The 18133-nt window shown below is 38.1% G+C and overlaps 1 protein-coding gene across 1 annotated transcript in view; it reads right to left on the bottom strand.

Moving 5' to 3' along the window:
- ARFGEF3 (ARFGEF family member 3) overlaps window positions 1–18133 on the bottom strand; it is a 180246-nt gene that overhangs the window by 130992 nt on the left and 31121 nt on the right. The window contains exons 3-4 of the mRNA XM_053592320.1: window positions 9306–9387; window positions 5910–6041 (exon numbers count right to left, since the gene is read on the bottom strand). Coding sequence (XP_053448295.1) covers window positions 5910–6041; window positions 9306–9387 — 214 coding nt within the window. The remainder of the gene's footprint in view (window positions 1–5909; window positions 6042–9305; window positions 9388–18133) is intronic.

Below are 18133 nucleotides of genomic sequence, written 5' to 3'. Positions count from 1 at the left end.
TCTATTTCTCACTCTCAGACCAAGGCAATGACTGCAATATTTTTTTTAATTATGAAAGATAATTTTTATAATATTTGGTTGTTGTAATAAAATGTCTAACTGCAATATTAATACATAACTTAAAAGCACACCCTCCTCCACTTTATAATAATACCAGAGTCCTAAATGGATACCCTAAAACTTAGGGCCACCAGCCCACAGATAGTAAACTCTTTCTTCATAATTCATTCATCTCTATATTTTCTGTAGACATTTGTTAGACTTATGTTATATAAAAATACCTCAATAGTAAAGGACATTCTCTTTCCCTTTCCCTAATATTCTCTCTCTCTCTCTCTCATGCACATAATCTAGAGCCATTAGTAAATTTGGTGGGAAAGAGATCATTTTGGGATCTTTCTTCGTATTTGACCCTGGCCCATAGAACTAGGAAAGGGAGACCACTGCTATGGGAGGACACAGAAAACACACAAGGACCTTGAGCAGCTCCTAGCTTGGCCTCCCATTACTGTAACTTACCTTTCTGGTTTGATCATCTGTACAATGGAAATAGTAAAGACTACACATCTTTCAGGATAGGCTTAGAAGGCCAGGCAAGCCACTGTTTCAAGAGCACAGGTTAGCCCTCAGGCTGAATTATGCAAATACTGGCCCAATCATTTTACTAGTTGTGTAACCGCAGTATAAATGTACTTACACCAGAGTGTCTGATGCATAATAAATGTTAAATAACCATTTTCTTTTTAAAAGAAAATAGTGACTAATTCTCACATAAATTGGATTTAATTTTGACCAAAGTACATTACTTAAACATTAAATTTTAATTCAACTTGTTAATAAGCTGTTTAGGATATTGCATCCTCATTTATAAGTGAAATATATTTGTAATTTCCCCTTTATAATAATATGTTTTTTCCAATTTTAATTGTATCCAGATGAAGCAGAATGATTTTGAAGTATTTCTTCTTTTTCTATTGTCTATAAGATTTGGCATGATCTGTTTTTTGAAATTATCTTTTATTTTTATTTATAAATATTAGTTGTCTATTTTTTAAGACTTTGGAAAAAAATAATAAGAAGAAGTTAACTGATGATTCCATACTGAACCTCTGAGTCAAAGCATTCTATATAGACATACTCTTATTTGACAATGTGAATGTTACTTTTTCTGCATTATTATTATTATTGCTCAATATTTCATTGCAGCAATCGTCTGATTTCTTTTCTAAATGTGTTTATCTTGGTTCATTCTTTACGAGGTTTTTGTTTCTAGTCCTTATCTCAAGCATTGCTATTGTTATGAAATTTTAAGCCTTTTTAATTTTGTGAAGGCAAAAAGTGGAAACCAAATAAACACATGTATATGTTAAAAAAAATAAAATAAAAATAAAAAGCAAAACAAACAACCAATCCCTGTCATTTTTCCTTCGAAAATTATAAAATACTCCAGCAATATTCACTTCTATTATCTAAAAATACACATAAAATAAGACAGTCAGTAACAGAACCCTCATCAAGTGCTCTCTGCATGTGCAGTACTTCTTTATCACCAAGCCAGCCTGCCCTCCCAGACAGGGTGCCCCCATCTCTCTCATCCTTACAGACAGCTGGCCATGATCCCTTTTAGTCTTTGAAGACAGTATCAGTTAATAACCTCCCTATGGGTTATCCATCAGAAAGAAGGGGGGAAAGTCTTAATTGCTCCAGTCAGAGATGTCATTAATTATATACCTGGCTCCTATAAAGTCTGCCTGGCACTTAAGCAAATGGCAGACAACACGTGGAATTGTTACCAAGGCAGACATGTATTTAACCTAAATATTCAATAGCTCCCTACCACCTACTCATCCATTTCAAAGCTAATCTACCTTCAGAGAAACCTTTCTGATTCTCTACAGATCGGACAGTTTATTTGCTCAAGCTATAAAATTTTTTATTTGGAGTCCATAGCCATTTCAATAAATCAAAGTTGCCTTTTCTCTCCCCCCTGTTAAATAATAAAATCATGTAGAACTGTCCCTGGGCTAAGTGATTCTACCTACAATTCCTATTTGTCAAAAGCAAGCATCATTGATTTTTTTTTTTTTTTTTAATCCTATTACTGAAAAGTCTAGGGCCTTCTTTCTAAAAGGGAACATCACTCCTGGAATATTGGGTTTCATTATTGACTAGTTTCTATTTAATCTCAGGGAACTCTCAAAAAGAGGAAACCATATTATTTTCTCTCCAGGAATTTAATACAACTGCTACATTCTCTTAAGAGATTTCTCTGTTAGTGTTTATAAGCACTAAACAGATGCCAATTTACAAATAAAATGCATGATATAACTTTAAAAAATAACATCTAGAATCTGTTATAAAAATGCTTGATGTCATAGTTAGACAGACATAAATATTAATAAAAACTGCACAATGTGGCTTTATCCCTCCTGAATAGTATACCCAGACAAACATTTGAAAATGTTTACCTATCCTGTTGTAAAAGATTTTCTGTGCCTACAAAATACTTATATAAAATGACTGGAAGCCTTTTACAGGAAATATCTAGTTTAAATTATTTATCATCATAATGAGTCATGCAGAAGCACAAAGACTAAATTAACACACCCTTCGTATGTAATGGAAATCCAATCTTTTCCCTGAGGACTCATCCCATTCTCTCTCTTTTTTTGAAGATAATTTTTGGGAAAATATGGTAAAAAGCATTTTAATACAGGAAATGATATTATAGAAAAAAGGACTTATTTAAGAGGTCTTACTTGAGTCATTACAAGAATTACAGGATTATAAGATAAAGGGGTGTGAGCTTCCAGAGATTATTATAATAAAAAGCTGGTATAGAAATTCCTCGTGCACAGAGAAAGGAGATAAAACTTCTTAGTCTAAGCCAGAAATTCTATAATTTGAATCAATCTCCATAGTCAAACAAATATTTTTAATCTCAGAAAGAGGAAATGATCAGGAAACCCCCACCTCTGATCCATCAAAGTCAGATAACAATCTTCAAAGTTTTACTGAATGTTAATAATAACATCACCCAAAATACTGTTATTTCATTGTTAATTTTCTAGCGGCTTGACTAAAAAATATTTGTCTAAAATAAAGGTATGCTACGAACAATTGCCTTAAGTTTAGATTTGTTGTGAATCGAAAAATTTCCCCCAATTTCAATATTTAAATAGTTAAAATGCCTGAATTCCTTAACCAATTTCTCACCAACCTCCTCTCTGGCCACCCCAGCCTCTGGGAATCATCATTCTACTTCCTTTCTCTAGACTTTTGTAGACTCCACATAGGGGTGAAACTATGTGGATTTGTCTTTCTGTGCCTGGCTTACTTCACCTAACATAACGTCTTTCAGATTCATCCATAATTATAGCTAGGCAGGAGGAATATATTTCAGGAGACCTATTACATAGCAAGGTGACCATAGTTAGTGATGATACAGTATATCCTTGAAAGATATAAAGACAGTGGATGTTATATGTACTCCCCACAAAATGATAACCATATGAGATGATGCATTTAATTAGCTAGATTTAAAGATTCCACAATGCATAATCTATACCACATGGTACATGATAAACACAGACTATCTGTCAATTAAAAAAAAAGAGCATGGTGGCACCTGTGGTTAGATGTTATTTTTTAAAGTTATACCATGCATTTTATTTGTAAATTGGCATCTGTTTAGTGCTTATAAACACTAACAGAGAAATCTCTTAAGAGAATGTAGCAGTTGTATTAAATTCCTGGAGAGAAAATAATATGGTTTCCTCTTTTTGAGATTTCCCTGAGATTAAGTAGAAACTAGCCAATAATGAAACCCAGGGATTAGGGCGCTGGCCCCATATACCGAGGGTGATGGGTTGGAACCCGACCCCGGCCAAACTGCAACAACAACAAAAAAGTCAATAAATAAAAGTCTTAAAAAGGAGAGCATATAGGAAAGGTTCTTATCCTTTTAAGCATTTTAAAACTCTCATGGTAAGGACCAACAGCCCAGATTGTTTTTCTTTTTTCTGACAACGTCTGATCTTCCTTCCAGACATTAACTAAAAGTACCGAGGTCCATGATGACATCATTAGAATGTCCATTAAGACCGACTTTCCACAATTTCCAGTAGAGTTAACATGTGTCAACTTCTGTCATGAACAGGGCTAGCAGAAGGCACCCCTGGGCTGGAATTAGAAAGCAAGCACAAGTTTTCAAAACAGGTGTTACTGTTGACATAAGCATTAAACATTCTGCTTATGCAAAGCTCCTAAAAGGACAGGTATTTTCTCATTGCAAATTTTAATACAAATTTCTGTGTTTCATAAAAACTTATTCCTAAGAGAATTTCCAGAATAATATATAATCTGGGCGGTGCATCTCCCAGGACAACCCCAAAGCTCACCCTCCAGTATTTGGAGATCTAATAGCAGAAGAATAACTCACCAGCTAGACTTGGAAGTCTCAAAACCAGTTAGCCTGGAAGCTGGCTTTGCCTCTCTTTCAAGAGTGGCACGGAGGTGATAGAGAAGTGAAACAGATCTAGAGGGAGTTACTCTGTGGTTCCTATGAATGCACAGCTGTCAAACTTACATCAAAGGATAAGGCAAAACTGTAGGTACAAGAATCAAAAAGAGTTCAAGATGAATGAGACCTCAAAGATCAGCCACCCTGGGGGTTCTCGATGTTTATCATATCTAAGAATCACGTAGGACACTAAAAACTGCATATCCCTAGACCAGTCCCTTGAGATTCCGATTCAGCAGCAGTCGGCAATAGTCGTGGTAGTAGTAACGAAACACTTCTACAGCGCTCGCTTTGTGCTGACACTGTGCTAGGTTCTTTACAAATGTCTCCTTATTTCAGTCTCAAAATAATCCTATTGGGTAGATACTACTATTTTCCTTTGAGGACATCAAGGCACAGAGGGATTAAGGAATTTGTGCTCGTACATGCTGCCCAGAAGAGGGGGGATAAGGACTCAAACACAGGCAGGCTGACTTCAGAGTCTGAGCTCTGAACCCCACTCCTGCACTGCCCACCAGCAGGGCTGGAGTAGGCCCTGGGCATCAAGAAAATGTCATGACAGAACGGAGCAACTGAAACCAAAGCACTGAAGTCTCTTATCCAAGACAAACCCCCCTGGGTCCATTTCTGGGAAGAATTTAACCATTATGTGATGCATATTCTTGAATATTCCTCTACAAATGTTCTATGGAGGAAAAGGACAGGCTACCTTATTAAAAGCCGTCTTATTAGTTCCTGCTGTGTTTCTTTCACCAATGTGCTATTCCAGTACGAGAGATTTCCATCCTTTTCTGCCCAACTCGCTGCTCTCTCGTCAGCAGAAGGGACTCCCAGTCATGATTCTCAAGGGAACAAAAGGGAAAAGGGCACAGACAAATGCCACCCCAAAAAGGGACATAGTAACTGGGATGAGGGAGATCAGGTTCACATAATTTGAGGGACCAAAAAAGGATGTGATTCTCATATGCCTCTCAAGTATAATCTTCTCCCACCAATGTGGCCATTCTAATATTTCAGTACAGAGCAAAATATTAGGCCTTGGTTTTGGTTTAACATATACAAGCAGGCAGAGTACACACAATGATGAGATCTACCCCAAGCTGGAGCTACTCATGTCTACTCTCCTAAAAGGTGATAAATGTACTTCCTAGCAACACTGGATATGGAAGATGGGTCCCCAAGTCTCATCGATTTATAAACATTGCACTTTTTTGCTGGTAAGCCATGCAATTTGGGGAGACCAAAAGCAAAGATAATAACCATCTGTTCCAAACGAAAGGTAAGCTAGCATGACCATAATGCAGAGGGATTTTCAAGATAACAAGTGCTTGGGGTCAGAACGTGTTCCTGCCCCAGTGACGCACACTGGTGGCCACGTCAAACCAACCTTCATCACTTCCACCTGCAGGTCTTCATTGAGTGAAGGCGTCACTTTCACAGCATTCAGGATCTGATTGAGCAGCTGCTTCTCATCAGAGTCTGTTCCCATGGAGACAAACCTCTCTTCTGACAGAAGCTTCTGTGAAGAGGCACAAGGCAACGATCACGGCTAGGCTGTCCCCTGCCGCCTTATTCTGTTGTATCTTATTACGTATTGATGATCATTTTTCTTACTCGGGAGGCACATAGCTGGAGGCCATTAGGAAAGAATTCATGCTATGTGCTATTAAAAAGAAAAATGCATCCAACCTTGGGCAAACTGTTTTTGGTAAATTCCTTTTCCTGATATTAGATAATTCATTCTAAATTTCATGAAGTAAAATTCTAATGTGCCAGCTGTAGAGATTATTTAGGTGGAGGGGACCAGGAATGAATATGCCGAGAGGAATCCAGCCCTATACCACAGTCACACACACACATATCCTTTCTGAATATAGCTTTGTCACAGGAAAGGAGAAGGTCTTGTGGATTCCATTTTGCTTTTTTTTTTTTGAGACAGAGTCCCGCTCTGTTGCCCAGCCTAAAGTACAGTGGCCTTAGCCTAGCTCCCAGCAACCTCAGACTCCTGGATTCAAACAATCCTCCTGCTCTAGCCTCTTGAGTAGCTGAGACTCTAGGGGTCCTCAAACTTTTTAAACAGGGGGCCAGTTCACTGTCCCTCAGATCATTGGAGGGTCGGACTATAGTTTAAGAAAAAAAACTATGAACAAATTCCTATGCACACTGCACATATCTTATTTTGAAGTAAAAAAACAAAACGGGAACAAATACAGTCACATCACCTCATGTGGCCTGCGGGCCGCAGTTTGAGGACCCCTGCATAGACACACAACACTGAGCTGAGCCAGCTAAGTTTTCTGTTTTTAGTAGAGAGGGGGTCTCGCTCTTGCTCAGGGGGGTCTTAAATTCCTGAGCTCAAGTGATCCTCCTGCCTCAGCCTCCCAGAGTGCTATAGGCATGAGTCATTGTCCTGGAAAACAAGTTCATTTATTCAGGTGAGCATCTATTTTACGTCCTAATGTGAACTGTCATTTATCTGAGAATTATTCATGAATCCAGAAATCTTTTTTTTTTTTCTTGAGACAGAGTCTCAAGTTGTTACCCTTGGTAGAGTGCTGTGCCATCATAGCTCCCAGCAACCTCAAACTCTTGGGCTTAAGCAATTCTCTTGCCTCAGCCTCCCAAGTATTTGGGACTACAGGCACCCACCACAATGTCCAGCTACTTTTTGGTTGCAGTTGTCATTGTTGCTTAGCAGGCCCAGGCTCGGTTTGAACCTGCCACCCTAGGCGTATGTGGCTGGCATCCTGCCAACTGAGCTACGGGGGCCGCCAAATCCAGAAATCTTTTAGTGTATTTCCTCATCAGGAAATGAATCCTTCAAAAAATTAAACAAGACAAAATTCACTTTCTTTAGGACTTTCAGGAATCCACGTCACAAGATAGCCCTTTTCTATTTCCAATTCTTGTTTTGCATAAAGTCCTTCCTCAGATTGCACCCAAACCCACCTGTCTACAACTTCTACTCCTTCATCTTTCCCTGAAGCCATGTGGATCAAGCCTCTGAAATGTCTGCAGTCAGCTGTCAGGACTGCCCAAGTCTCTTCTTCTTCATATTAACCTCCTCAGGCACCTTCAATTGCTATATGGTAAGGTTTCACTGGTTCTCTCTTGCCTAGAGTGTGACCTCTAGAGTGAATGCACTACCTCAAGGTTGGTCCAGTATTAAAGAGGGATGGTGACTTGAATTGCATTCTCAGGTCCAGTGAGCTTAGCTGGTAATCACAGTTCATGCAGTGCTGACTCACCCTGCAACCTATAATTCTCATTTATAAGGCTGCAATTAAGCTGTCTCCCATTCTGTCCTCGTGCAATTGATTTTTGAGACCCACCATAGAACATTATATTTATCCTTGTTTAATTTGTTCTTTTCCAACATGGCTTAGAGTTACAGCCTGTGAAGAACTTTTGAAATTCTGATTCATCCAGTGTAAGGACTTCCTCCTTTACCAGTCCATTGCATATCTGGAAAACAAGTATTTCAAACCAGCTTACTTAAGACTCCCTGACATTTTGCCTCTATTCTTTCAAAAGGAATTGTTTTAGAGTCACATACTATACCCAGGACAGCCCAGAGTTAAAGTGTATATACTAAGCTATTTTTACTTAAAATGATAGAGACCAGAAAACGTGCTTAAAGTTAACAGTAGGCAGCCGGGAATGGTCAAAGGCAGACCCACAGCCTACCAAGTCACTGAAATTAACACGATTTGGTAAGCTCTTAAAAATATGGTGATGCAATTCAGAATGCTCAAGGTTAAAAACAAGAGAAGCTGAATGGAAAATCTATACAATACTAGAAAAAAAGGAACAAAAAGTGTCAGGTCAAAACAAATTCTCATTCATTTTTATGGGTGGCCTAGTTACCTTGGAGAAAAGCAAAAGGTTTTTAATAACATTATTGGCAGTGTTTGCAAATTTCAAATGCTGTTGCATATTAAATAATACATTATCTTATTCTAATCCACTAAGGGAAAAAGAGCTGTTTTCTCCCTCTTTCTATGTGTTAACTCTTGAAAGGTTAAATTAGGGACCTCTCTGAAAAAGGTCCTTATGAAAACTCTGACTATAACATAATCCATACTGACATGAAAAGATATGTCCAGTGCCACCAAGCCATCGAAATGCTGAACAAAGCCCCACAGTCTTCAGTTTCCCAATACTTGTCTCATAGAAACAAAACTACCTTAAAAAGTTAGTGTATTTAAATAGTCACTATCTTTTCACTGTTGAAATTTGACCCATTATGTTGGTGTAAAATGCAAATGCTCAGAGACAGAAATGTGATCAAGCAAATCTGACTTTTCCTATTAAATTACATTTCTTTGTCTTCCCCATCTTGCTCTGGAAACAAAAGAGATTAATCCAACTCAACTGTAGAATAATAAGAAAAAAATTCAGTTTACCAACAATTCTTATTACATGGAACCACAGATGTTGGAGGTATATAAGATTTGAATTCGTGTAAACTTAGGGTCTCTTTCTTGGGATCCCTTGTTCTCCTGAAAACTGGATGTCACGGAAAATATTTCATATCTGTATGGGCTTAGCTAGGTTCCCATGAATCAGTGTCTGATTACAAAGGCTCAACGGAATTCTGTACACAGAGAAATTCTGGTGAATATAAGAAAATCTTATTATCCTCTATGGTTATTTCTTAGTTCAATCAAATTTCTGTCTGGATCTTTAACAACCAGTATTTAAAATGCTAACTATTTGCTTTTTCAACGCCCATGTGGCCTGTCAATTTCTGTCACACCAATGCATTCATTCAAAGCCATACCTGCATCCCTGCCAAGGCATGTTGGGCTAGCTTCACATTCCTGGATTCCAGAGCCAACTGGAGAGGCAGCAGGCATTTCTCCCTGGCAAACACATAAATAAGGACCACATGTAAGTTCAGCAAAGCTGGCAGTCAGGTGATATAAGCGTATGTACACCCACCCCCAAAACACCACCACACTCATACACAAGAATAGTACCCGAAAATGAGAATGTATCTGGGCTTGAAGAAAACACAGCAGAAAAGTTGTGTAGAAATATTAGCACATCAGCATCCTGCTTTATTCATGTGACTACAGGAGGAGCAAACACAAGGATGTTCATTAGCTGATACACTAATTAGCAGACACTGGGACTATCACCAGTCCATGAACATAACTTTGCTCTTTCTCAAACTGGCATTGCTCAGACTCCATAGACGGGGTTAACAGCCCTAGGAAACACCACTAAATGAAGATTCCTATGCCTCATACCGCCTCCTTACCTAGGAAGCCACTGCTTCTCCACTGGCACTCTGCTATATCATTATAAATTGAAATTATATCAATTTGTCAATTCCTCCCCCAACTCAGTGTATTCAACAGTCATTTATAATATTAAAATTTGCTCTGTGGTGTATATTAAGAGGTTGATCTAAATTTTGTGACAGTTTTTAATAAATTTGTTTCATAAAAAAAAGCAAAACCAAATTTGTTAAATATGGCTGGCTATGTTCCAATAAAACTTTATTTACACAAGACTCACCAAGGGCAGAAACATACATGAACCATCAATGACATTGGCCACTGAGAGGCATCTAGATGCAATGTTTCCCAGTGTGATGATGGGGAAGGACCAAAAAAAAAAAAAAATACATGTACAGCTACTTGGATATTTTAAAGTTTAAAGAAAAACAGCACACTAAAATATGTTAAGAATAAACCAAAAGAGTTAAAAAGACAAAAATATCTTTCTGGTACAAGCCTCCACTCTAAATAATTAAACAACAGACCAAGAATTTTAATCAGCTCCATTATTTCCCTATGGAGACACACTGGCATGAAAGTGAAATGTTACTTCATTTTCCTGGGCTCCTACACCCACACTTACACCCGAGCCGCCCAGTTTTTATCTGTTTTATATTTTCAGCATAAAAGATTCATTGATTTTGGAGAGTATGAAAGCTACAAAGTTAAACCATGGTATTTCATCTTTGGAGAAATAAGGATCATTGTTGTAGAACACAATGAAACAGGAAGTTAATTATAGCTCTGATTCCTCCCTGTCCACCCTGCATTCCCCTGGAATCTCCAACAGCAGATCCCCGCCAGATGAGTTGAGGGTCACAAACACTCCCTAATGCCATCCACCAGGACTTAACAAAACAGCCTCTATCAGGAAGAAATCTGCCTTCCTCATCCTCATCCCTGCCCTCAGCAGCCCAATGTCACAAACAGCCAAACACTATGGCCATTTCCATAGATACATCCTTTGACAGATGGATATACCCAACTCTGTTATATCCAGTTGGGCGAATATAACTTTGTCACTGTTATCTTATTGTCAGCTTGTCACAGTTACAAGGCAAACACTGCTGTGCAGTTAATTACAGCAGGAATGGCTGAGTTTTCCAATTTTTGTTTCTTTCATTGATTCATAACTAGTTTATAAGGTTGGAAAAATTAATTGAAAGGTGAAAGCAGAGCGAGAAGTAGGAATCACAGGCAGATGGAGTGTTAGCAGAAGCACAGAACTTCTTAAGTAAATCCGTGAAATGAATTTCCATCAGGATCAATTCAGGGTGAAAAAACTAGTACTTAAGCCTTGAATTAAGTTCAGATCTGCCAGTGAGGCACAGTACCAGGAACCAAGCTTAGAGGCTCTCACAGCCTAGTAGCTGCAGTCTAAAAATGTGTTAAGTATTTACACAAGACTCACCAAGGGCTCCCAGAGAGACAGAATGCCATGTTCAGCAGCAAAAAAAACCTTTTTGGAAATGCTCAACCTGTTGACCCTTGGGGAACAGCATTATCTTTGCATATAAACAACCACATATCCACATTACTCTGCCATCTGCAATATTGGCCTTTAAAATCCCTATTCTGCTCTCTCACCTTCTTCTATAATCAGACAATTGATATTGCTAAGCCAGGTTACTGACAAATGCCATAATCACCATAGATGACTCCAGGGGACATCAGTGAACTGCTCCCCATGTAAGTCCTGGTCACCAGTCAGGATTGGTAGATGGAGTTGGTCCAACGGGGTTTTGGCTGAGTTAAATGGTATCGTTGTTTAGTGGAAAGTACATGGGTTTTGATTTGAACCCTATCCATTTATAAGTTGTTCAATCTCAATCAAAATGCTTAACTCTGTTGGGTTCTTAGCTCCCTTATCTCTTAATACTAATCCTGCATGTTGTAGTAAAGAGTACAGACAATATATATCGGGGGTTGTCAAACTTTTTCTGTAAAGATCCAGATAATAAATATTTTACACCATGCAGTCCACATGGTCTCTGTCCTAACTACTTAACTCTGCTGAAGTACAAAAGCAGTTATAGACAATAAGTAAATCAATCAACACAGCTATGTTCCAATAAAACTTTATTTACAATAACAGGCAAATGGCCACATTTAACCTGCAGGCTATAGTTTGCCCAACCTTAATATAGGCAAAATCCCCAACACAGATCATGATTTTTAGCATGAGATAAGCAGATCTAACCTTTCATGTAGCCATAAAGATTTTGCACAGGACAGGGGCTAACTGTCCTGGGAAGGTCTTAGCAAAAGCAACTATAACACCAAGATCTCTCTCAGAAAACCTTTGCTTTGAGGAAATATCATTATAGACAAAGATTTCATTCAGGCACTAAACCAAGACACTCTATCCAACCGTCAGTTCAGTCATCCATTCAGCCAACATCTGAGTGACGACTATGTTCCAGGCACCAGGTGGGTGCTAGGGAAGATCTAGCAAGGACAGAACAGGCACCTGCTGCCATCTATATTCATAAGATGAAAGACAGAGAAAAGAAAATTAGCATTTGCTCTTTCTCTGGTCTTAATCTATCAATACAACCTTAAAATGGGCATTCTTACCTTTGTTTAACCCTTGAGAAAATGGAGCTTCAGAGGGGTTTTATAGCCTGCCCAAGGCACATACCTAAAATGTTTTGGAAACAACTCAAATCCAAATCCATCTGATTCTCAAGACCAAGTTCTTTCCAACCTCCTTTCATCTCAAAAGATCAGAGTAAAGTTAGAATAGATGTGCTTCTCAACCTTTTTTGGTTCACACGCACAAAATCTGGCAAAAGACCCTGTTCTTAGGGGAGGGCACATATTATTTCAGGCGATTCATGGGTTCGCAGACCACCATTCCACAGGGATCCCAAGTTAAGAGGCCTTGCCTTTAAGGGAAAAGACTATGCCCCGTACTCAATGTATACATCAGAGAAGAGGTCACACTCCCTGGCTGGGCTTAGGGCTCTGTGAGGAGGGACTTTTTATTGCCACACTGATCCCTGGGCAGGCAGGTAGCACCGTGTGTGTGTGTGTGTGTGTGTGTGTGTGTGTGTGTGTGCGCGCGTGCATGTATGTGAAAGAAGTGTGGGGAACTACCTACTCTCCTTAGTATCCAAGCTCTGTCATCCCCTCAGACCCAGAATCCCCCTAGAGTGGTATTACAAGCTTCAGATCCTGACTTCGATCAGAGACCAACACATGTGGAATGAAGAAAATACAATGGGGTAAAACTAATTTTGTTTCTTGCTCAGTGATATCATAAAACCCATCCTGCCTTCATTTTTTTTTTTTAAAGCAATTTTAATGAAAGAGAATAACAGGCCTGTTAATTGGGTCTCAGGATGAAACTCATAATGAAGATGCAATGTGGCACACACTCAATCCTCCTTGCACCTTTGGTAGTAGAATACATCATCTTTTGAGCTTTCAGGATGTTGCCTCATTGGGAAAAGGGCACACCAAAAACCAACATTCAACTACATTAAGCAATTATATTTTATGCGCAGGCACATGCAAATTCATTCTTGCCTAATTAAAGAAAGGCAGTGGCCCCAGGTTTAATGTCCCGACATGTCATTATTTCTTAGAGAAGAATTATGTTTTCTATGCACGAGGAAGACATGGTCTGCACTTCGACACTGTATCTTGGCATGTCAATGAGACGGAGACTATTTCTTTAGCTGCATCATTACAGTTCACAGATCAGCCTTATTAGCGGGGAGATAACAATGGATAAAGAGAAATTAAAATAGGTGAATAAGGGAAGAGTTGAGATTTACCAATAACAATCTTCTAACACATGCACAAATATGAACTTCAAGTGAAACCCATGTTAGGTTGATTGTTCTGTAATGTCCTGGATGGGATGGAACACAAAGACGCCTTGCATTGCTAAGGTCTGCTTATATGCTACAATTCCAGAATTCTATGATCTAAACTATTTATTAAATAACTGAATTCTTTCACATAACAACCATGGCTCTGGTTGAAATGGCTTCCATGTGGCTTAGTGTGTGCAAAGTACCATGCTACATGTGTTTCATATTTACTATTTTATTTGACTATAATGTTTAAAGGTAGAGATTTAATTGCTAGTAAAACTAGAAATAAGAGATATTAGGCTACTTGCCCGAGGTCACATGTTGGTAAATGTCTGTTTTCAAAACCCAGGTCCTCCAGCCTGTGGGGGGTAGACAGTCCCCATCAACTATGCACAAGGCACACTGCTTTAAAATGGTGATTCAAATGTCCACCAGGTTAAGAGTGGAAACAGGCCTCAAGTAAGTAATGTCAATTATCTTGAGTGATAATTCATGAAGCAGTGCATTGTATCTGACAGTTGGTGTGTAGTTATAAGAAGGTGCAGGCAGTTGGATATGTGGAAAGAATTTGGCTTTGGAACCAGTTCCTGGGTGCAAGCCACACTCATACCCTTCCTAACTTGAGTACAGAAAGGTTCTCATCCCCCCTGTTGTGACATTGGGATGTTATTATTTGTGTTTATGAATATGGATGCTTTAAACAGTTCACACCAACACTGATGAATTTTCATTGATTAAGCTTTTGCCAGAACTAATTCCACTGAGCCAATTGGAACTGGTTCCCTAATTGATTTTCTCTACAGTACAGTTAAAATGATTCCATCTTCTTTCTGTTTTAATGACATTATTTTTGCAGTATCCATCCTTTTATATTTCAAAACAAAGATTTGATTCACCCTCCAGGAACTGTTTTAGGCCCCAGGGATATAGCTGTGAAGTTTATAAAACCTTGTTTCTACTATAGGCTTTCAAGATTTCTCAACAAGTCTACTGTAATTATTAAGTTGGGCATATGAAATTGCCATGTTTGTAGGTCCAAATAGGTTGACTATTGGCAATTTTATATGATTCAGTCTAATAAAAAGCATTGTAAATAATATGGTAAAATTTATCATAAAATTGTATTTTATGATAAAAAAAATCAAGACATAATCTTAGTATTTATAATTTTCTTATAAAAGGTATACACATATATTTAAAAAATCAAATGGTATGAAAGGATATATATGAGGTCAGACAATTAAGTTTGTGAACTCGTCCTAGAAAAAGTACCACATACCTCACTGCTGAATATCACTACAGTTACCTTTAAGGTACTCCCCTTGGGAAACTATGCACTGATGCCAGCGCCTAGTCCACCCTTCAAAGCCATTTTTGAACTCTTTTTTTTGAAATGACCATCAGAGCAGGGGCATGACAATTAAGTTCACGAACTCATCCTAGAAATAGTGCTATATACTTCATTGGTGAATATCACTACGGTCACCAGATGGCCAAGAAAATATTTTTTTTAAGCCACAAAACCATCGGCTCCTCACAAAAATGACTATCAAATCCTTTCCTTTTCCAGCTCAGCTCAAAACGGTGAGTAAATTTACCTGAATAGTGACAAAATATTAAATATAGAACTCAATTTCTTCCATTTCTTTCTGGTATTTTCATCAATAATCCAAGTGTTCTTTGCAGCAACTAAACATGTTGTTTTTTAATCCATAAAGAAAACCTCCATTTACATTATTGGCCTCACTATTCTAACCGATGTTCTATAATAACAATAAAGTACATTTATCAATCCTCTGAAAATTTGTCAATACTGGATTTTATTGTTGCTATTTGATATGTCGAATTTTAAATGTAAGTTGCAAAATCGAAAGCAATGTAAATACAAAAGCATTTGTTACAATTGTTAGCTTTTTCATTTTAAAGTTTTTATCTACTCTTGCAATGTTTAAACTATTCAACGACAGGTGAAAAAGACAATTTATAAGGGAAAATAAATTTGTATTCATTTTGGAGAAAAAACTAAAGATAGATAATAGCTTGGTATTTACATCTGCAATCTAGGATTACCAAGGTTAATACTTCTGCCATGAGATATAAGTTTTAGATAATCAGAGGAAAAAAATACTAAAGTTTTCTGAATCCTAAAGAAGGTTGTTCCCAGCTAGTGGCCTTCTCATTCTGTCAGACACATACTTTGTGGTGAACACATATGTTGGCCTTTTTCTTGGGGTCAAGGGTCCTCTCACTTTCATCCAAAGGATTCCTTACAGATGCAAGGGAGAATGACAGCTGAAGTCACAGAAGTGCCATTTATTAAAACCTTTAGTCTGCCAGTCCCTGTGTTACACATTATCTCACTAAACTCTCACAACTCAACGAGGAGGGGCAAATACAGTCATGCTCAGCATAACAATATTTCCATCAACGACAGACCACAGTAGTCCATAGGTTTATAACACAGCCAAAAAATTCCTATTGTCTAGTGAAATCATAGTCATCTGTAGCACAACATGTTACTCATCTGTTTGTGCTGATGCTGGTGTGGAAATAAACCCCGATGCTGCCAGTCGTATAAAAGTATGGCACATACAATTATGTACAGAGCATTACACTTGATAATGATAATAAAGGACCATGGTAATGGTTTGTGTATTCACTAAACCATATTTTTTTTTATCATTACATTACAGTTACTTCTTCTACTTATTAAAAAAAATGTTAACTGTGAAATATCCTCCGGCAGGCCCTTCGGGGGTTATTCTAGAATAAGGCATTGTTATCAGAGAGGAAGCTCCGTGCATGTTATTGCCCCTGGAGTCCATCCAGTGGGACAAGGCATGGAGACAGTGATGCTGATGATTCTGACCCTGGATATACCTAGGCTAATAGGCTTATGTCTTCATTTCTAATAAAATTTGAAAAAATAAAAAGTTTATAGAATATGGATATAAAGAAAGTAAATATGTGTTTGTGTCTTAAGCTAAGTGTTATTACAAACAGAATCAAAACGTTTGAAATAATGAAAAAGTTTATAAAGTAAAAAAAGAACAATAAGCCAAGGTTAATTTATCTTAAAGGAAGGAATTTTTAAATAAAATCAGGGTAGCCTAAGTGCACAGTGTTTATAAGGTGGACAATGGTGTGCAGTAACATGCTAGGGCTTCATATTCCCTCACCATCCACTCATGGACTCACTTCCAAGGACTCACCTCGTCCTGCAAGCTCTAGTCATGGTAAGTGCCCTTCCCAGATGTACCATTTTTATCTCTGCTACTGTATTTTTACTGTACCCTTTCTCTGTTTACTTATGTTTAGATACACAAATACTTACCATTGTGTTATAATTACCTGCTATATTGAGTTCGGTAACCTGCTGTACCAGCTTATAGCCCAGGAGCAATGGGCTATACCATACAGCCTGGGTGTGTCACAGGCAGGCTGTACTGTCTAGGTTTGTGTAAATACACTCTTGATGTTCACATAATGACAAAATCACCTGTCAAGGCATTTCTCAGAATGCATTCCCATAATTAAGCCATTCATGACTCTGTTATGGGCATTTACTAATGAAGGACCCAAGAGAAAGAGAAGAAAATTCACTCCCGGACAAGAGAGAGGGTGGGCACCGGACCTGTGTGCTTTTGCTCTAGGAGAGGGGTGTCCAATCTTTTTTATTTCTCTGCTGCCCACTGGAAGAATAACAGTTGTCTTAGTTCACACTATAAAGACACAAATGCTAATGAAAGCAGATTAGCAAAAAAAGAAAGGTTCATGCATACTTTTCCTGATATCTGACACCATAGATAAGGGAAAAGGTCCTCACAAAATCAGTGTGTGGCCCATGGCCGCAGGTCGCAGTAGGCAGCTGCAAGGGTTACCACTGTGTCACTCTTAAACTGTTCCAAGGACTAGATTAAGCCTTTTACACCCAGCAAGACTGTGAAGAATCCTTCACCAAGGGACTCCTTTCTTTCTGTCCATTGTCAATCCATCATCACACTTCCTCACGGCAGCTCCCACGCCAATCATGAACGGGTTGAATTTTACACCTTGTCACTGTGAGATGCTACACGTTACAGTTGCCCACAGAGCCACTTCTGTGACACTGCGGAAAGTTTCTGTTCTTTAAGATTTTCATAAAAAGCAATCTGTCCACATATATCAAGAACTTGAAAATATTACTGTGCTTTGACCCAGATTTCCTTTTAAAAAAAAAAAAAAAGCTTTTTTAAGGGAAGAAATCATAAATGTAGCTACATTTTACATTTAAACATTTTTATTGTAATTTTATGCATAATATGGATCAATAAGCTTAAATCATGCTACCTCTATAGAATGGAATAACATAGTAACTGAAAGTATTCTAAAGCGTTTATGAACACAGGAAAATGCACTGCAAATGTTATGCAAAAAAAAGAGAATAGACGCAGAATATGTACAATGCACGTTCCTACCTTTGAATGAAGAATCACATACGCTTACAGAGTAGGTGGAGG

Source organism: Nycticebus coucang, chromosome 5, assembly GCF_027406575.1.
Source record: "Nycticebus coucang isolate mNycCou1 chromosome 5, mNycCou1.pri, whole genome shotgun sequence".
Classification (NCBI taxonomy): domain Eukaryota; kingdom Metazoa; phylum Chordata; class Mammalia; order Primates; family Lorisidae; genus Nycticebus; species Nycticebus coucang.
This window is presented reverse-complemented; position numbering and strand designations above follow the sequence as displayed.